General features: G+C 39.6%; 1 protein-coding gene across 1 annotated transcript in view; it reads left to right on the forward strand.

The window, feature by feature from the left end:
- The window catches only part of ABTB3 (ankyrin repeat and BTB domain containing 3), a 231,344-nt gene that overhangs the window by 152,268 nt on the left and 58,709 nt on the right, over nucleotides 1–20,367 (forward strand). The window contains exons 2-3 of the mRNA XM_063308491.1: nucleotides 6,942–7,091; nucleotides 17,878–18,082. Of these exons, the coding sequence (XP_063164561.1) occupies nucleotides 6,942–7,091; nucleotides 17,878–18,082 (355 nt within the window). The remainder of the gene's footprint in view (nucleotides 1–6,941; nucleotides 7,092–17,877; nucleotides 18,083–20,367) is intronic.

A 20,367-nucleotide genomic window follows, 5' to 3' on the forward strand; every position in this document is an offset into this window, starting at 1 on the left:
GCTTGCCTTTTTCACAGTTGCATGTACAGAGTTGACATCTTCATTGACCTATTCACTATGAACCCAAGGTCTTTTTCCTGGATAGTTATAAAAAAACTCATGCTTTATCTGTGTATATGCAAAGTTAGTGGGGATGCCAGTCTTTCAAGGACAGAACAGGTCAGGTAACAGAAACCACAGAGGAAAAAAATATTTGATTGATACAGGCTGTAATAACAGAACCTTGAAAGCCTGACAGGTTCTCTTTCCCTCCCTCTTGTACCAAAGAGAATCAAGGCAAGAGAATCTTGAGTTTCTTTTTCACTCCCCACACTTCTGGCCATCACTCATACCCTTGTCACTTCGGGTTTCCACTACTGCAACTTGCTGTACAAGTGCTGTGTGTCTTTATGCTTGATATGGGATTTTTGCTCATTGAGAAATGTATGAATGTAAGAAAGTTGATTTAGAAAAAATGTATGATAAAAAGAATAGGTTTGAATTATGTAATATTTTGCATGAATATGGAGTAGAAGTTGGTTTCTGAATTGATAAGAGTACTGTAGCATATAATGCAAATAAACCATGTATGAGCCTAAATCGAATACTTAGAAAATGGTTTAACATTGACTAGGCAGTAAGACAAGGATTTGTGATATCCCCTTTTGCTTATTGAATTTATAGATAAATATATAAGGAATGCTTGCAGTGACATCAGAGATATGTTGGTTGCGGACTTTAATATCTAAGTATTTGTGTGCGCTGGCTATGTTTGCTGTTGGTTGACAACCTGAATGATTTGCAACAAGTGTTAGATAGATTGTATGATACAACAATAAATATTGATCTGAAAATTAATGTATCAAAAACTAATAATTGTGTTTATCAGGGAAATTAGAGTTAATAATTACAAGTTACATGTGAATGATAAAAAAATAAGAGCAAAAAGATAAATTTGTGTAACTTGGTGGAATGCAGAGTAATTTTAAGATATACAAATTCTGGTAAAAAGGTAATGGGCAGAATGTGATCTGTTGTGAGGAACTAATGTTTGTCAAAAGAAATGGAAATGTCTGTGTATAAGAGCATACTTCTGCCTAATTTGTTATATAGAAGTGAGAGTTGGATATGTCAGAAGAAACCTGAAGGTGGATATAGTGGGAATTGGATTCTGAGAAATATCTGTGGTAAAACAAGGGTAAGGTCAAGAATTCGTGGATGATGAATAATGTGGATTGAATACAAAAGCGAGTGACTATTATGAAAGAAGATCCAGCTTGGTGTCATGGTTAAGGCACCAGGCCAGAAACCGGGAGACTGTGAGTTCTAGTCCCACCTTAGGCACAAAGCCAGCTGGGTGACCTTGGGCCCGTCACTCTCTCTCAGCCCTAGGAAGGAGGCAATGGCAAACCACTTCTGAAAACCCTTGCCAAGAAAACTGCAGGGACTTGTCCTGGCAGTCTCTGAGAATCAGACATGATTGAACAGATTTAAAAAAAAAGCTATGAAAGAAGTACAATGTGGTAGTTCAGTCACAGAGGGAGAATAAAGGCAGAATCACAAAACAAATTTGTGAAGGAGGAGTGAATGGGTCAAGAGGAAAGAAAGACTGAGAAAGACATGGTTGAATGGAATTGAAGAGATCCTTAAAAAGAGAGAGGTGAGAATTTTAACAGTGTATGAGGTAGAGTATGGATGTGGTGGGAGCAAGAATTATTTGCAAGAATAGAAAGGTTTAGTGAGAGAGATGACATTAATGTAAATTAAGTGTAGGGGTTATTTTATTTTATTTTCTGCCTTTATTATGCCCAGAGCTTCTCACTCTTTTTCTGTGCTTTGTATAATGTTGCTTACTCCAAAGTGAAATTGTGTGATAGGTATATATGTATGTTTTCATTTTATTAATCTGGCCATTGCCTCTTTGGGGAATGTAGCTTCTGGCAGGTATATGACTACATACTTATCACATACCTATAGAGCTGTGTCATATGAACACATTTACTGGGTATGGTGGAATTTCCAGGTTTGATTTCATTTAGAGTTGGCAACCATAAGCTAATAGGGTGAAGAAGCTGGGAATTATGCATGGTTTTTTGTCTGTTTTTTCCTACTTTACCTTTTATAGTAGTCAGCTTAAATTAAGGGTCTTCATCATTCTCAATGAATGTAACATATTTATCTTTAACCCAGGGATTGTCAAAACCATGTCCACAAGAACTCTTCCAATACAATTTTTTTTGAATGGCCAAAGTCTTGTGAAATTTCCAGATCTCATGAACACCACCATCTCTCAAGTTTCAGATAAGAATTCAGAAATCTCTTCAGAATATTTCTAATATTTCTCTTTAAAATCCAGTGCAAGAATATTGAAAGCATGCAAGATTTGGTGATCTTGTGAGATGTCTATAATATTTATTCATTTATTTATTTATAGCACCCTCATGCAAAATGTTTTTAAAATAAAGATCTATATATTATAATTATACATTACAAAACATACGTTCTTCTGTTAAACCATGTCCATATTCCTAGTCAAAACTATTGTTCTATTAATTATTAAAGCTTATCACTAACCAACACATGGCCAGTGAGTATGCTAATCTTGCAAGTTAAGTTCATAGAATTTGTTAGTACACAAGAAACAAGCATACCCAGGAACACTTCGAATACTTTGTGGCACCCCAATCACATATGGAGGCAAGGGATGAACCAGGTTATATCCCAATTCAGAAAAATGTTGTTCTCTATCCATCTGAACGTGGAGTGATTCTCCTAAGCAGGCATACTTAAACATTCAAACATGCAAACTTTGGTCCTCAAATCAAAGTAGTAGCAACAGTAACTTTTTAGACAGAGTTTTCTTTGTATTTTCATTGCTGGCACACACATTTGCTCCACTTAGGTTCATGGAGAGGGGGCACAAGTGTGCAGGCCCTGGCCCGTGTATCACCTTCCAGAAGGGGAAGCAAGTAAGTGCATTCATCTGCTCATTAAGGGGAGAATACAAGTACTCATTCTCAGTAATATCTAAGAGGACAATGTGGAGGCGTTACTGAACAGAGCTGTTGGAGATATTTTTGACCCTCAGCACTGCCCTTCCAGTTGGCTCTTTTCAGGTGTGATTTCTGAGCAGTTAACCTCATCCTTCCTGACACAAAAAACCTCTTTTGATAGCATGTGTAGGTCATGGCCCAAGACAGTAATTGCAGAGGAGTAATCTGCAAAGACTTTTCTGGATCTTAAAACAGTCTAGTTTATATATCACTGGAATAATGCAGAACTTTTGGAGAGAGTCATGAGCCAAAGTATGATGCTCAAGCATGTAATGTAATCTGGAATGACACTGATCAGCAAATGCTGTGCTAAGTAATAAAGTTATACTTTAATTGCATAATTTTCCAATGACAAATTATACCAGATTCTGCTATTAAAGTTTATAGAGATGTTGTGTTGGATTCTTTGATTTAGAAAGACAGGTAAAAACAAGCCAATAATAGCTAGTGAAACAAAATAAGCTTCTTGTTCCACAAGCTGCATTGATTGCCACTTTGCTTCCAGGTTCCAAGTTGCTAGTTGTAAGATACAAAAGCCTTCATGGCATGGGGCTAGGTTATTTGAGGGATCATTTTTCTACTATTAGGTCTACCCATCCCATTAGGTCTGGCAGACAAGGCATGTTTGGGTTCTGTCTGCTAAGGAATGCTACCTAGCAGGGCCCAGGAAGAGAACCTTTTCATCGTGGCACGCCCCTCCCCTTTGGTATATGATTCTCCCAGATATCAAATTGGCCCTGACCCTGTCAGCCTTTTGTAAGGCCTTAAAGATTGGTTTTGTCATTGGGCCTGAGGATCAGGAAGTGGGGCTGAGCCTGTACATTGGTTATGTTGATTTATGACAGATGAGTTTGTTTTCCCTGGGCTGCTGTTTCTTGTATTGTTTTTCTGTTTTCTTTTAACATTGTTAGCCACCCAGAGTCATGAATTTGAGATGGGTGGCCATATAAATGGAATAAATAAATAATCTAAGTTTGGGAGCCTGAATATCTGCATCTTTGTCAGATTAAGCTGTGTTATTGAAGCAGAAAAAATATACAGCTCATTAAGATAGTGCTGAAATTACAAAGACTTGGAATAGAGAGTAGGCATATTCAGTAATCACTTCCCCCAGGGTTGCTAAGTTTTCAGCTTGAACAGGTCATCTTTAGTCAACATTTTCTGGAAAGAGCTTGTGTGGATTCTCATGCAGTCTCCATGTGAAAGTAAGGGTTTACAGTATCTCACATTTTTCTCATTTATTAGAAAAATAGACCTAAATGGGTTTCCCCATTGCTTGCACAACCTTTCTGACCTTCAGTCTAAGCAACTATTCCTTTTTCCCAAAAGGACTGAGTTTTAGTGAGTCACCTAAGTTGGTACTGTCTACTAGATTGTTGTCATATGTGGTCATTGTCAACATCCTGTTTTTTCCTGATCGTGCATTTTGGTGTGTATATGTATTTTGGGTTTTTCTATTTGTTTGACAGATTGGAAATCAGTTTCTTTGTGTGAAAGTTGTGCGCTGACCAATTTCTTACATGTGCCTAATTGTAAAGAGGACAAGCTAACCATTTGGAACAGCCTCCAGAAGCATAAACCACTAACCTATGTGCCATGTAATTCATACCATGCGAGTAATAATTTTTGCATTCATAATAGCTAGTGCATATGATGAGTTCATGAAGTGCATGGCTCCTAATGAAGTTGGTCAGTGGCCAACAGAATAACAGAGAGCTGTCATACACAATCAGTGCTTCGCTGTAATTTTCTGTTGTTGGATTGTGTGATGTCATTAATGACCAAGGGACTGAAACAATTGTTGGGTTGATCTACCATAGGAACTAGACTGGAAATAAGTGTTTTTAGGAACTCTCTATGGATTGGATGAGCTGTATAGAATATATAATTTTATGTTGCCCAGTGGGCTAAGGAACCAAGGATTCTATATTTGTATTCTTTTAAAATGTATCAATTAAACATTCCTGTGATTGAATCTACTTAATTGTAATTTTTTTTGTAGTGTTTCTTGCACTCATAATTATTTCTAACTCAGTTTGTTAGTAATACAAATATGCCCATTATCACTCTTCCTATGATTTTCTTGCTTGTTAGCTGAACTTTAAAAAAAACAATTATCAGAGAAGAAGTTGGGTGGCCCATTGTAGCAAAAGCAATGAAAAGTCTCATCTCACCTTAAAAACTTTTCTATTAATTGTCCAGAGACATCCATAAAAGCTTATACTATAACAATTAGGTTCATCTTTGAATATTTCTCAGAATGTTTTTTTTAGTATGCTTCTCTACACCAAGTTTACTTGTTTCCTGCAGAATATATGAATGATGGATAGGGATTCATTCTCAGTATAAAGCTTTCCTGAAGGCAGGGTTTATTCTGTGATGACTGTCTACACAGTTTACCATTAAATTCGATTCATACATGGTTAAAGTAGAAATCTCTTTAATGGAGTACAGTGTGCAGTACAGTGAAAAAGTTGTGAATAGAAGTTCCCACGCTTTCTCTAAGTTAAACAGCCCAATGAACTCAATTCCCTCCCCTCCTTTGGTATGCAGCCCCCCTTCTCATGCCAGTTCGTTCAGTTCTGTGCAGATGTCTCCAATGGCCCGGCAGCTTGACCTTGGATGCCAGAGATAGCCCAAACAAGATGCTTTTACACTCCTGGCTTGTCCCCCTCCCACTTCTACCGACTCGCAAGTCTTGACATGTGTTGGCTTCATTCATGCATGTGAGTCTGATCAGGTGTTCTGGGAACGTTTGATCTGGGAGCATGACACATTCCAATCTACTATATGGAATGGCTGGACGTAATGATTAGAATCAGCTTTCTGATGTATAATTCTGCTTGCTGCAACCTGTCAGTAACAGGGGTGGTAGTGATGGTGGTGGTGTAAATATATTTAGCTGCAGAACTGCTTCCAAGACTGGCATAATCTCCAAATGGTTATCTTTTGGTAACTGGGTGCTAGTTACTATGCAAGAGAATCGGCAGTTACTTTATTTTCAGAGATTAACATAGATCATTGCCATATGTACAGCCTATTTTTCACAGACAAAGGTGTTTGCATTTTCATCAAGGAAAGGCTAACTGCTTATAAGTTAGAAGAAAATGTGTTGTTCTTCTGTTGATCCAGGACAAGACTATTTTAAGAGAAAAAGAGGTGAGGGAACTTATCTTGTGTAGAATTTGCTTTGCAAGTGTCTCTATTATATTTAGGTTTTGTTTTGCAATTATGAAAAAAAGGGTCCTTACACATTTCCCAGCCATGTTTGTATATCTACATGTAACAGCTACAGTATTTCAGGATGCAATAGTCAGTTTTGTTTGTGATTTGGAAGATAGACAATCTTATGAGCTGTTCTTTAGCCAAGCACACCCAATGAGAAACCATGAGATACACTGGGAGCACAGGGGACCACGGGAGGATCAAGGGGGACAAGTGACAAAATGTGTGTCACAATATAAACTTCACCACTTATGTACTTGCATGGAGCTTGTGTTGTGATACCATGACACACATGTCATCATTTGGGCATTATCCTGTTTAGGAACAGCTGGCTAGGACTGGGAGGGAGTCATGATTTAGTGGCAGAGCACATGCTTTGCCCATAGAAGGTGCCAGATTTGGTCTCTGGCATCTCTAGCTTGAAACGTCTGGACAGCAGGGCTGAGGTTGAGCTGAAGATCTTAAAGAATAAGAATAAACTTTATTATTATAACAATAGGCTGGAAAATCCTAGAGTCCCTGGCAATCAGAATACATAGTATGGGCTTAACTGATCAATCCACTGTGTTTTTGTGTAAGACAGCATTATATATTTCAGTATTTTAAACTGAAAATCTGCAATGGTCTGGATTATAAAATTGCACTGAACATTTCCCTCCTCTCTTCTTTCTGCTTTAACACCAGGTGTTCCTTGCCTGCCAGAGAGTCTGAATCTTCACAAAGAACAGCAAAGGTCAATTAAGCCAGGAGATGTCCAGATGTTTAGCCAATCAGAATTGCGGACCATCGAGCAGTCATTGCTTGCTACACGTGTGGGAAGCATTGCAGAACTTAGTAAGTGCACATAAGACTCTCTAACCTTTTTCTCCTTTGGATTTTTGAGCAGCCACATCCCAGTTTATAATCACATACACTCAGAGAACAGGTTTGTGGAGGGTACCTACTTGTTAGGAAAAAGTAATTTGAGTTCGTATTCCCTCGGTGAAGTTGTTCATAAGACAGGTTTTGAGCCATGATGAACCTTTTTGCTACATAAGAAAATAAAACCTAGGGATGAACTAAAACAGTGCAAATTTATTTTTGATTTGCTAGAATACTAAGATCAAATCAAACTTTAGTAAAGACCCCCCTTTTGAACCTTCTGGTTCAAGGTCATGGAGCTGGATATAGTATGTTTGGAGACAGGAAGATGGCAGACAAGGAAAGAGTTATGTACTACTTACAGAGAGTAGGGCATTTTCACTGAGCCTTAAAAAGCACACAAGTTATATATGTGTGCGTGTACATAATTTCCACACATCTTTTATAGCCAGAAGCAAAATGGGGTATTTGTATTTGGCTAGCCAGTGGTGTGCTGTTCTAACTGTGCTGTTCTAGCCAGCTGTGTGCTGTTCTAACTTACACTGAAGGACTTCCTCCAATACCAAGCCACACCTATTTGCTGATTCCACATTTCTTAAAAAGTCAGATGAATTGACATGCTCTAACGGAAGCTGCTGCTGTGCTCTGCAATGGTCAGCTCAGGTGGATAGAGACCTGGGTGAGGCAGGAAACAGGCAGTAGGATTTGAGAGCGCCCTTTGCCTTCATCTTACATCCTCTGACTGCGTGGCCTCTTTTGTAACAAACTGAGGTCTCATGCCTTTGTTTATACAGTCCAATGCAATAGAAGATAATCAGCTGACTCTGCCTGGCAGGGTAATATATTAAAAGTAATTTGTTACCCACTCCATTTTTGTATGCCAGGCTGCTATAGGAACCAGATCAATCTTCAAAGCTCCGTATGTCTTTTCTTCTTTCTCTTGGCTGCCCTCCCATACCCAAGTAATTCTGCTGCTCCAGCTCCCTCATCCTCCAGTTTGCTCAAAGGACTTCTACCTTCATGTCTCAGATAACCTTACTTTTTTTCATTGCTGCTCAATATGCTTTGAATAGCTTCCTAGACCGCTTGCTTGTTGTGATGTCTCTTAGCATCTAACTCCACCCTGCACTTCAGTCTTCTGACTTCCCCTTCTTTTTATCCTTGGAGCTCACTTTTTAAATACATTTCTGGCAGAATTCTGAATAACTAGCCATTTTGATTTCCCACCTGCAATATACAGGTAGTCCTTGCTCAGCAACCATTAATTTAGTCATGGTTGTGGCAAGTTTTTAGTGGTATGGGGATACCAAGTCATCTTGTCTGCCTCCTGAAGAATCTGTATAATGACCAAGCAGCAACAGTAAGAACAGACCACGGAACAACAGACTGGTTTAAGATTGGGAAAGGAGTACGGCAGGGCTGTATACTCTCACCCTACCTATTCAACTTGTATGCAGAACACATCATGTGACATGCTGGGCTTGAGGAATCCAAGGCTGGAGTTAAAATCGCTGGAAGAAACATTAACAATCTCAGATATGCAGGTGATACCACTTCGATGGCTGAAAGCAAAGAGGAACTGAGGAGCCTTATGATGAAGGTGAAAGAAGGAAGTGCAAAAGCTGGCTTGCAGCTAAACCTCAAAAAAACCAAGATTATGGCAACCAGCTTGATTGATAACTGCCAAATAGAGGGAGAAAATGTAGAAGCAGTGAAAGACTTTGTATTTCTAGGTGTGAAGATTACTGCAGATGCTGACTGCAGTCAGGAAATCAGAAGACGCTTAATCCTTGGAAGAAGAGCAATGACAAATCTCGATAAAATAGTCAAGAGCAGAGACATCACACTGACAACAAAGGTCCGCATAGTTAAAGCAATGGTGTTCCCTGTAGTAAGATATGGCTGCGAGAGCTGGACCATAAGGAAGGCTGAGAGAAGGAAGATCGATGCTTTGGAACTGTGGTGTTGGAGGAAAATTCTGAGAGTGCCTTGGACTACAAGAACATCAAACCAGTCCATCTTCCAGGAAATAAAGCGAGACTGCTCACTTGAGGGAATGATATTAAAGGCAAAACTGAAATACTTTGGCCACACAATGAGAAGACAGGACACCCTGGAGAAGATGCTGATGCTAGGGAGAGTGGAGGGCAAAAGGAAGAGGGGCCGACCAAGGGCAAGGTGGATGGATGACATTCTAGAGCTGACGGACTCGTCCCTGGGGGAGCTGGGGGTGTTGACGACCGACAGGAAGCTCTGGCGTGGGCTGGTCCATGAAGTCACGAAGAGTCGGAAGCGACTAAACGAATAAACAACAACCCCAAGAGAGGCTTTCTACAGCAAGGAGAAGCAGGCTGTCTTGGTGCTTATTTTTATTTTTGGGATTTTTAAAAAAAAATCTTTTTAAGTTTTGGACTTCATTTTCCCTCCAAATATTAAGGAGGATTGAGAGTAAATAATTGTCTCCCTGTTATTATTTTTGTACTAAATTTGAAGATATTAGCATTTTCCTACACGTTGAATCGGCTGATTTGAACCTTCAGCTTTCTGTTTCTACTTTCTCTTGGGAACTGTTGGCAATCATGAAAGCCGGCTGGGTGACCCTCTCTCAGCCCAACTGTTGTGCGGAAAATAGAAGGAGGAAGGAGTATTAGGTATGGTCATGATTATAAAAATAATAAAGGTGGGATAAAAATTAAATAAATAAATAAAAATAAAATAAATATCTCACTTTTGCTTGTGTAAACACATTCTGAAGCTTTTTCATATCTTCGACTTTCACTGGTTAAGCTCCTAGGGGGTGCATAATCTACTGCATGAGACATGGAAGATTTTAAACAGACTTTCTCTGACTTCCACCAAGATTTTAAACAGATTCTGTCTGACTCCTACCAAGTTTTTTTGCAAGACATTCAAGACATTGTGGAAAATATGAGGTCCAAAATGTGTCATCTGGTTGGGGATGTCGTGGATGAAACTGAGGAATTCAACAGTGATAGAAAAGTTTCTTCTGTGAGTAAGATTGGGATTTCTTTTGAGATGCTGGATGAAGATTGGATAGTGGAGTTGGAGAAATTTAAGGGAGAGAGAGTTTTGCAAGCCACAAGTGAAATTGGTCTTCTGGGGGAATGCCATGAAAAAGAAGGGGTCCTTATGTATGGGAGGTGTTCTGAAGAGAAGTCAGAGTTTTTGAGGGGGGCAGTTGGGCTGTACGATTTTTTAAAGAAAAAAGGCTCTGAGTGCCTTGTGGGTATATGTAAATGCTCTGGTTTATTTTGAAATGGGGTAAGGGTTTAAGAATATTTATCTGGATTGCTTTTAAGGTTTGGCTGATTTCATTTATCTTTAACGATTTGGATTAAGATTAATAAAGTATAATAAAAATGTTTGGTTTTGGGTTCAATATGATTAAGATGATTAAAACTGTTGCATTATTAAGTATAATGGCAGACAAATTACATGCTTTTTAGTTTGATTTTTATTCTAGTAGACAGAAATGTATAGAATAGTAGTAGGAAGGGAATAATTAAACAGATGTTATCTTTGGGGAGGGGGAAGTTATTTAGGAGGTTTATATCATTTTTTTCTTTTGTTTCTTTTAATATAAGGGGAGGGAGTAACTGTACTTAGTGATTTTTATAATGTGCCAAGGTGGAATGATTCATAGACATAATGTAGCTTTGGTTTAATACAGAGTAAGGGATTGATTGTGGAAGATTTTTGGATATACTTGCTGTTAAAATTCAGAAGTCACATCTTTCTGTAACTTTGAAAAAATTTACTCTTGTGTTTTTCACACCTTTTAATTTTTTTCTTTCTTTTTTTGTAGTTCTTTGTTTTTTGTAGCTTTTATCTTTGCTTGAAACTTAATAAAATTCTTATTTTAAAAAAAGTGTTCTGTTTGTCCAAAGGCAAACACAACGTTCCACCATAAGAACGTTATCCCATCTGTGAAATGTGATGGTGGCAGTATCACGGTTTGGGCCTGCTTTGCTGCTTCTGGACTAGGACAGTTTGTCATCCTTAATGGTACTATGAATTCTGAATTGTACCAGCAAATTCCACAGGAAAATGTCAGGGTATTTGTCTGTGAACTGAAGCTCAAGAGAAAGTGGGTCATGCAATAAGACAACAACCCAAAACACACAAGTCATATGACCAAAGAATTGTTAAAGCGGAAGAAAGTTATGTTTTGGAATGGCCAAATCATTCTTGACCTTACTCTTACAGAAATATTGTGGAAGGACCTGAAATGGGCAGTTTGTGCAAGGAAGCCCAATAACATCCCTGAGTCATTTTTAAGTTATATTTATGCAGAAATATTGAAAAATCAAAAGGGTTCACAAACTTTTAAGCACTGCTGTACATATATATCCACACATTTGGCTGCCCAACTTGTAGGGCAATTCTGGGTGGACAGCAAACATCTCCTTTAAAGCAATGAATAAAAAATGTCAGACAAGAATTGATGTGTATTCAGGAATTAGGGGGCAACCGCTAAAAAGGCCTGCCTTCTGGTCCACACTCCTCTCTAGATTTCCTCATGGGATCGGCAGATTTTACAGGATACGGCAGCTTCTAATTTGTAGGGTAGACTTCTTTTTCCACTTTATTTCTCAGTTCACTGTTAGTTCTCTGCATGTTACAAACACTCAGTATTTCGATTTGGGCCAGTTTTCTAGCTTTTCCTCATGCCAGCTTTCCGTTGCATTTAATTCCATCCCCCCACCCCACTTTTATCTACTGTATGACAAAGACTGCCTTTGTTAGTGCTTAACATTCATTTGTTATTATTGGATGTAGTAATCAGAATAACAGATATGCATCAAGAAAGATATACAGCAATAATAATTCGCTTTTCCTACTCTGGAATTTTGTTCTGTAAATGCTCTATCCTTGATTGAGGACCTGCTGTTGCTAGGCAACCCATAATAGGAAATGGTCCCTTGTTGAGATTGCTTTGGTGTTAAAAAGCAAGACAATGATGGAAAAAGAAACAAAAATACATGATACAGGTAACGAAAGAATAGGGGCCAGAACTCTTAGGGCCCCAGACAATGCACTGTCAAGAGCCTAGTGTTAAAAGGATAGAAAAAGAAACTTAACACCTGAAATGGATTTGATACATTATGGTTTAGCATGATATGTGAAACATCTGCAGATTAATTACAAATTGTATGTAGTAGTGAACCCAAGTTCTAGAGTTATTCAAAGGGAGAGAAAATATTATCTCTTTCTGGATGCTGTGCATACTTTTATAAAAAGTTTATCATATCAGCTCTTTTTCTCAGTTTAAAAACATGTAGAAAATCACATGGTTATCTGATTCAGTTAATTAGTAAATTCTATTAATTAGTTGATTTAGTTAATTAGCACCACACATTCCATACTTTCCCAAAGCTAAGTTTCCAAAAGTACCAAATGAATATTTGATCCAGATTTCACTCTACACTGTGAATATAGTAGACTGATTAGAGGGTTTTGAAGGAGAATTAACTCATGTCCAATGATCTTGAAACATTCATTCATTCATTCATTCATTCATTCATTCATTCATTCATTCATTTATGGCTGGATAACAGCAAAACACAAAACAAATTAAAACTATAAGAGACAATATAAAGACTGTAAAACAACAACAAGAACAAAATATTTGTAGTATGTCACCCACAGTCACCTAGGTCTGAAACAATACTACTTTTACTTGTTAGCAAAATGCACAAATCTCTGACCGATGGACATCTGTGCTTCCATGACCACTAATTGGAACCACCCAATCAGGTGGGAGTGGAACTACCACTCCACAGTGCTTCTAACTCCCAGCCTTTACAGACTGTCCATAATGATTCTATAGTCAATGGCATTGAACACTCCTGAGAGGTTTAATAGGACCAAGAGGGGTCATTCCCCAGTCCTATAGCAGATTATCCACCAGCTGACCAACAGCATTTCTGTCTCATTGCAGGAGCTGGTTCCTGATTTAAAAGGATTCAAATCATAAATGTTGTCTTGGATCCATGGCATCTGATTTTCTACCAGTACTTCCCTAAAAAGAGAAATCAGACAGAAGTTATCAAACATGATCAGGGAGGACTTTAAGGCAGGGAATATTATGTCCTCCCTCAGAAAACATTGGTTATCTCTCAAATTCAAACACTCACTTCTCACCTAGCTACCTGAAGATGCTAGGAGAGGCATAATGCAAACCCACAAGATTATCTTACCACAGTAGATTCCTTCCAACTAGTGTCCAACCAAGAGTGGATACAAGCAACTTTATCTTCTGAGAAATTTGCGAATTCATCCCTGGTACTTATAGGAGCCTTATCCCATCTTTCCATTAAATGGTTCAGATTGCTCTGAACAGTGTTGCTGGATGATAATCTCTTGATGCAATAAGCAAGGAGAAGCATTGACACTTGGATGCTCTTATCACCACTCTGTAGGCTCAGACACAAACTCTTACTTTAGCCAGTCACATCTGCTTCTGATTTTTGCACTGTAGATGAGTTGCTGTAGATTTCTTTTCAGTCACTTCCTTTCCCTCAGTTCCTCAGTAACCTAGGAGTCACTTGGGGTTGGCAAGTGGGCAGAGGCTTCACTAGAGCAATATCATCCTGTGCTCTGCCTACCCTCATATTCCACCAACCAGGACCAGGATGGAATTGCCCACCAAATATATGGGGGAGGTTTTAGAAGTACCCTCTGGAAAGCCTCCAGGCTCATTAGATGGTGGGGTGGATCATTTTAATAGGTCCACCACCTTGTGGAGTTTAGGATCTCTGTGATCTGCAGTTTGATGAGGAAGGGGTCATGAAAACGACTCATCGGGGAAAGGACAGATGTTAATATCAATTTTCAGATCACAATTTCTCTGCAACGAAGTAAAGACCAGGTTCAGTGGGTGTCTTCCAATATATGTTGGGGCTGCAATTGTAACAAGCCCAAGGTCATTGTGGAAACCATGAACTACACTAGATCCCTTCCCCACAGTATGGAGGTTGAAGTAATGAAGACTAGCAGTCTTGGGAACTTCAACACCAGCTTAGAGATGAGTTCCAAAGGTTCAAGAAAGGCAACTGCTGGGCAGGCAAGTAGTTGATACATCAGTAGCAGACCTAGCTTGTCAATGCAGCCCAATTCCACGGGCAGACACTTGCATCCATTCATGTCTGGTGCAGAGCTCCCCATTACTACAAAGTCTCACAAAACTCTCCTATCTGGCCTTGACTTTGTGGTTGCTGCAGGACTTGAAACCTAGTTGGGCATGTTTCCAATAATGCAACATCCCTTCCTCAGTAACACATGTCAGATCTGCACACTTGCCTGTCACCATACCATATATAGATGTGAGCCTATTGTGCACAGACCTGGTGTTTACCAGCAGCAGGAGACCAATGTACCTGAGAATTTACTCACCTGGGCCCAGGTCCTGATGGAAGAACCATTAACACTTAGGATGTCCTTATCTTTTTCCTAAATTGTTATGAAAGTCTGATACAACTTTGCTAAAATACTGTAGGCTTTCAGGGGATTGTTATGCAGTGAGGAACACATACATTTGGAGTTAATTTTGCAGATTGGCTGCATACAGAATCCACTCCCTGCTCTTCAACCTATTGGGAATTACAAACTTCTAAGGGATGTAGGATTCATTCTGAGCATAGTCATTTCCTACCAGTAGGAAAAGAAAAATTAACTTTTTAAATTGAAAGGTTTGAGTCATAAGATATTGTAACATAAGCAGAAATTATAGTACACTGGAATCCCAGCCTCTGTTTGCTTTTTCCCTCCAGATCAGTGGTCAACTCCTGGTTTTGGTTTTAAGACTGTATTTTGTGCATAACTGTTCCCTGCTTTTTCATATCCTTGCCACTTATTTCACCAGGAGGTAGCAGAAGCAATCTCTGTATACATTATCAGTCTGTTCTACAGCTACATATAGACTGTTGTTGATTAGATTCACCTTCCCTATTCTGGCAGCTACCAGGTTCAGGTTAGAATTTGGCATTCTTGCTCCGATTTCTGGGAGCTGCAGTTCCAACCAATCTAGAAGGCATAAGGATGGGAAGATTTCTGTAGATCCACTTTAAAAAATCCCAGAGACATTCAGAAAATAAAACTGGTGAATGGCTGTAGTCCATGTCTTGTTCTGAAGTGTGCTGTGTCACACAGAAAAAAAGAAAGGAAAAAAAACCATGGAGTGAGATGTAGATACTGAACACTTTTTACCATTCAGTAGGCTGATTAGAAGATACAGGACCAAGATTCAAACCCAATATAGGACTGAGGTTCAAACCCATGATATTGAACGATTGCCAATGGTGCTCAACTTGTGGTCCCTCACAGCTCTTTCAATTGCAGCTATTTGTATTAGCGTTTCTATTATTCTAAAGCCTGTGCCAAGTTGCATGGAATACAGTTCTTGTTAAACATTTCAGGAATCTCAAGAAATCTCAGTTATGCAATCCTAATTTTCTACAATTAGCAGACACAGAGAAAATAAAGGTGGAACTTGGCCACATGCTTTCTGTCAAAAGCAAAACAAATATTGGGTGCTAGAATGAATTTCTTGCCAGGAGCAGCATGTTGGAATGCGTCTGGCTCATTTTGTTAAAGAAAATTATCTGCCTCAGAAAATGTGCTTTATGAATAATGCCATTATTTTCTACTAAGAAAACTGTAGGGTTTTTTTTTTCCAGTTGGCAAGAGTATTTAGAACATATTTTGTAAAGGAGTATATTGATTTGGTAGATTTATCATGTTTTGCTTAATGCCATATATGTATTCTTCATTCTTTATTTTATTGTTTTCCTATTTTATCCCACTCTTTCTCTTAAAAACAAACCAATCCTCCAAGGTAATCAGCTAACATTAGAAGTAAGAAAATGATCAAGAACTGTGAGCATAGGGGGAAAAAAACCTCAGTCAGCAATAAATAACAATTTTGATCAGTACTTCCAACTACAAGACGCCCAGTAATGCATAACCCCATAAACAGCAGCATTAAAGGCTCTTCTGCCTCAAATGCCTCTCTAAAGAACAATGACTTGGCCAGGAGTAAAAAACAACATCACCATTAAGAATGACTAGGTATACTTTCTTGTTGAAGGCATTGTCCATGGTATTTATCACAACTGAAAATATCTCATTTCTTTTACTTCATGTGGGAGAGGAACACAGATCAAGGCATTCAGATATTTATAACATAGGGGAGATGACACACAGGTTAACCTAAATTAACTACGTATCTAGGTCTCAAGACATTTGGATTTCAAGGCAAAAACAACATTTTCAGTTGGATTCAAAAACTAACTGATCACAGATTGATTGAGAATAATGCAATTTAAGCAACCTCAGAATAATATCTTTTTAACTAGACCTTGGCAATAGATAGGTGATGGCATTTGGGACCAACAGAAGTTCTGTCTAGGGGTAACTATGTCTCTTAACTTGAAAATATCATTGAATTATATTATATTTAGCATGACAGATAAAGAATCAAATCATCATTACTTTCATTATATACAATGTATGTATATTAAAGCAATTCCTCATCTTTCTATGTCAGCTAGAAAATACTAGGAATTAAAATCCAACGCATTTTGAAGAGCTCCAATTGAGGAGGGCTGTCATAAAGCATAATTTTGTAGCAGTAAATGACATGTTATCTAGGTAGAGTCTAGATAACATGTTTCCCAGAATATCCTAGTCCAAACTTCCCCAGGTTTGCATAGCCAGAATTCCCAAAGTATCTGGAGGGCATCAAGTTGGGAAAAGTTCATGTTAATTCATTGTAGAGAAAAGGATTATTTTCTAGCTGGAAAGCAAAATAAATGTGAAATCTAAAGCCTTCCTTGAGTTGAACTGCACTCTTACTGACCACATGAACGCAATTGTACAGGTTTTCCAGCAGCAATGCGGAGGTGGTTTGCCATTGCCATTGCTTTCTTCCATCAAAGTATGCAGTGTTGTTGATATTATTTAGATTTATATATTTATAAAAGATTCTGGGTGGCTACAACATACTGAATGTACAGTTAAAACAATTAAAAAATAACAAAACATAACAGTATGGACATGAAAACAACAAAAACAGTCAAAAACACTACAGGGGCTCCACTGACACCCTAACCTCAGGCCTGGGAACAGAGTCTGAAAGGACTTCTGGAACTCCAGGAGACTGGCCACCATGTGTATCTCTGGGAGGTACAAGATAGTTTGCAAACCCAAACAAATTCAGCCAATGCTGTTACCTGCTGAGATGCTGCATCGGTGCCTTTGCATATCGTGAATTATGCAATCAGGGACAGGGGGAGAGAACAACAAATGTCGTTTTTATGTTTGTGGTGGGTGAGGGATGCCCCCACCCTGCTGGTGTTTCAAATGGGCTTGAGGACCTGGCTCTTCACCCAGGACTTTGGTGAGCAATGCCCCCTGGGATTGCGTGTGTTTGTTTCTTTATTGTTCCTGTTCAGTTCTTGTCACCTTTGCCATCTTTGATTCTCTTAGTGTATTTTTTTCTTATTTAATGTTTTTACTTGTGAGCCATCCAGAGTTGCTGGGAGTTGGGTGGCATACAAATTTAAATAATAATAATAGTAATAATAGAATATTTCCCCTTCTTAATAAATCTCATGCTATAACTCTTCTTTCAATTGCTCCTATACTCTCAGCTTGTATTTTTTACTACCAATGCGTATCAATGTACCTGGAGTAGGATAAGAAAAGCCACGGTAGTGACTCTTTTGCTCCTTTTCAGGTGACCTGGTGTCCCGGGCAATGCATCACTTGCAGCCGCTCAGTGCAAAGCAACACAGCAACACCACACCCCTGCATCACCGGCAGGGGTCGCTCTACTGGGAACCGGAGGCCCTGTACACCCTCTGTTACTTTATGCATTGCCCACAGATGGAGTGGGAGAACCCCAATGTGGAGCCTTCCAAAGTCACACTACAGACAGAAAGGTAAGGTTTCTGATGAACGGACCCGCCGTTTCCTAATTACTATATTTACCCCAAAGATGGGCAAACCTGCCTTTAAGGTTACTTTTAAAATGGATTAATTAAACAAATCATACTCTTAGTAATTCTAAGACAATCCTCTCATTTTAAGGATACATCGTTTAGAAAGAAAATCTAGTCTTTCAGGTCAATCTAGTAGTTACCAAATGCTGGCTGAGCACTGTAAGTTTCTTGAATCGGTCTATTTTGGTTGCAGTTGCTTCTTGCTGAAATACTTTTTGTTTGCCATGAAGCCCTCTGTGGCTGATACAGAATATATCAAAAATGACACCCAGTGGCTACATGCTGCAGATTGGTCCCAGATGTTTCTTTTGGAGTGATCTTCCTTTCCCCAGCCATGCATGCTGGGTGTGCATAGCCATGCGCATTTGTTTGTTTGTTTGTTTGTCACTTGGCTGTGCCTCTGTATTGGAAAGGAAAAGTTGAGGTTCTGTTTGTTGTTTAACAAGTTTGGTCTTAAACGTATTTTTTTTACAAATTTAATAGACCTCTGCAACTGTAATTTGGGAAATAGGGCCTGAATAGGAACCACTATCAAAAGAATACGCTTCGGAGAGTAGCAGATAGCTAGTAAAGCCTGTTGATATTCAGAAGTGACATTGAACAAGTTCATCTCTCATTATTTTTTGGTTGACTGTATCTCAAGATCCAAATCTATGATGCTTGTAGCCAAATTGGTTGTGACGGGAGAAGTGGCGGGTTGGATGAAACCTCGCTTCAAATTTTTGTTGATGAACTCCCACAAGGCTGCCATCTCTTTAGGAGTCATAGAATATAGCTTGGGTTTAGGCAGTGAGGCCCCTGGTTCCAACTCAATAGCACAGTCAGATTTTCAATGGGGAGGAAGCTGGTTGGATTCAGCTTCCCCAAACACTGCCTCTAGATCTTTATAGGGCAGTGGGATCTGAGGCTCCCCTGGGGCTAGGTTGGGCTTCTGGAGTTCTGCCATGCCAGACATTGTTTCTAAGTCCGGGGGAGGCTCAGGCTCCTTCCAACCTCCATACACCCCATCCACGAACTGCAATTGCCCCATGGCCCAGTCCACCTTGGGATTCCTTTGTTTCAGCCATGCTAACCCAAGTATTATGGATTGATGAGCTATAGGGGCCACTAGGAATTTCAAAGTTTCTTTATGAGTCCCAATCCTCATCTCCACATTTCAGTATAAAATTGTACAGGACCCCCTTGCATGTCTGACCCATCAAGCTGGGTAAAAGTTACGGGGGGTTTTAATCTGCCAACCCTCAGTCTTGGTCCCATTACTACTGCAGGGTGCATTAAATAGCGAGTACAGCCAGAGTCTATGAGTCCAACTAAGTTTGCACCCCTGCCAGTTCGTAGGGATTTGATTTTTGTCCCCACCAGCATAATTGGGCATGGTTCACTCACCATGGGATCTGGGCGCCCATTGCGTTGGGTTGCCGCTGCCTGCCCTTGGGTGCCATTCAGGACAGGCAATTCCAGTTTCCCGACATCTGGAATTCTTCATCTGCCGAGTTTTCTTCAGCTTCAGATAATCCTGCCGGCACAAGCTCAGTGCCCCCTTACCTGGCGTGAGCTCAGTGCCGAGTGAACTGGCACTGGAGACTTTTTTAGCTGGTAACTTGGGCTTGTGGCTGGGGGTTTTCCTTCATGGAACTGTGTTGGATAATGGGCACTCAGCAATGTGACTACCTTCTTTGCCACATTTGAAGCAAGCTCCACTTCAGGTATGATGCTCCTTTTCTCTTTCCCAAGCTCGGTGTGTCTCTTTCCTCTTGACACTTGCTGTAGCAGTGGAGGTGCGCTTCTCTGCTGCATGAACATGTTGCTGCAACCTTACTTGTGCACTGGTTTCTTCCACTTCTCCAGCCAGGCAAATCCACCCTCTCAATGTGTTTGGTTTGTCAAACGCCAAAGACCATTCCAAGATTTCAGGTTTCAAGCCAGCTCTAAAATACTCAATTTTCAGCGACTCTGGCCAATCAGTCATTTTGCCCACTAACGTCTTAAACTTGGAGGCATACTCTGATACCGACTGGTTCCCTTGTCAAAGGGTTTGCAGACTGGTTCTGGCCCACATTGTGATTAGGGGATCTTCAAATTGAGTTCTCAGCACAAACATAAATTCATCAAAGTCATCCAGCTCTGGAGCCTCTGCTTTGAACAGGTCCACAGCCCAATCGTCTGCTTCCTCTTATAAGTGAGCTGTCATGTACTGGATCTTAGCCTCATCATCTGGAAAGTCT

This window comes from Candoia aspera, chromosome 7 (genome assembly GCF_035149785.1).
Source record: "Candoia aspera isolate rCanAsp1 chromosome 7, rCanAsp1.hap2, whole genome shotgun sequence".
Taxonomy (NCBI): Eukaryota; Metazoa; Chordata; class Lepidosauria; order Squamata; family Boidae; genus Candoia; species Candoia aspera.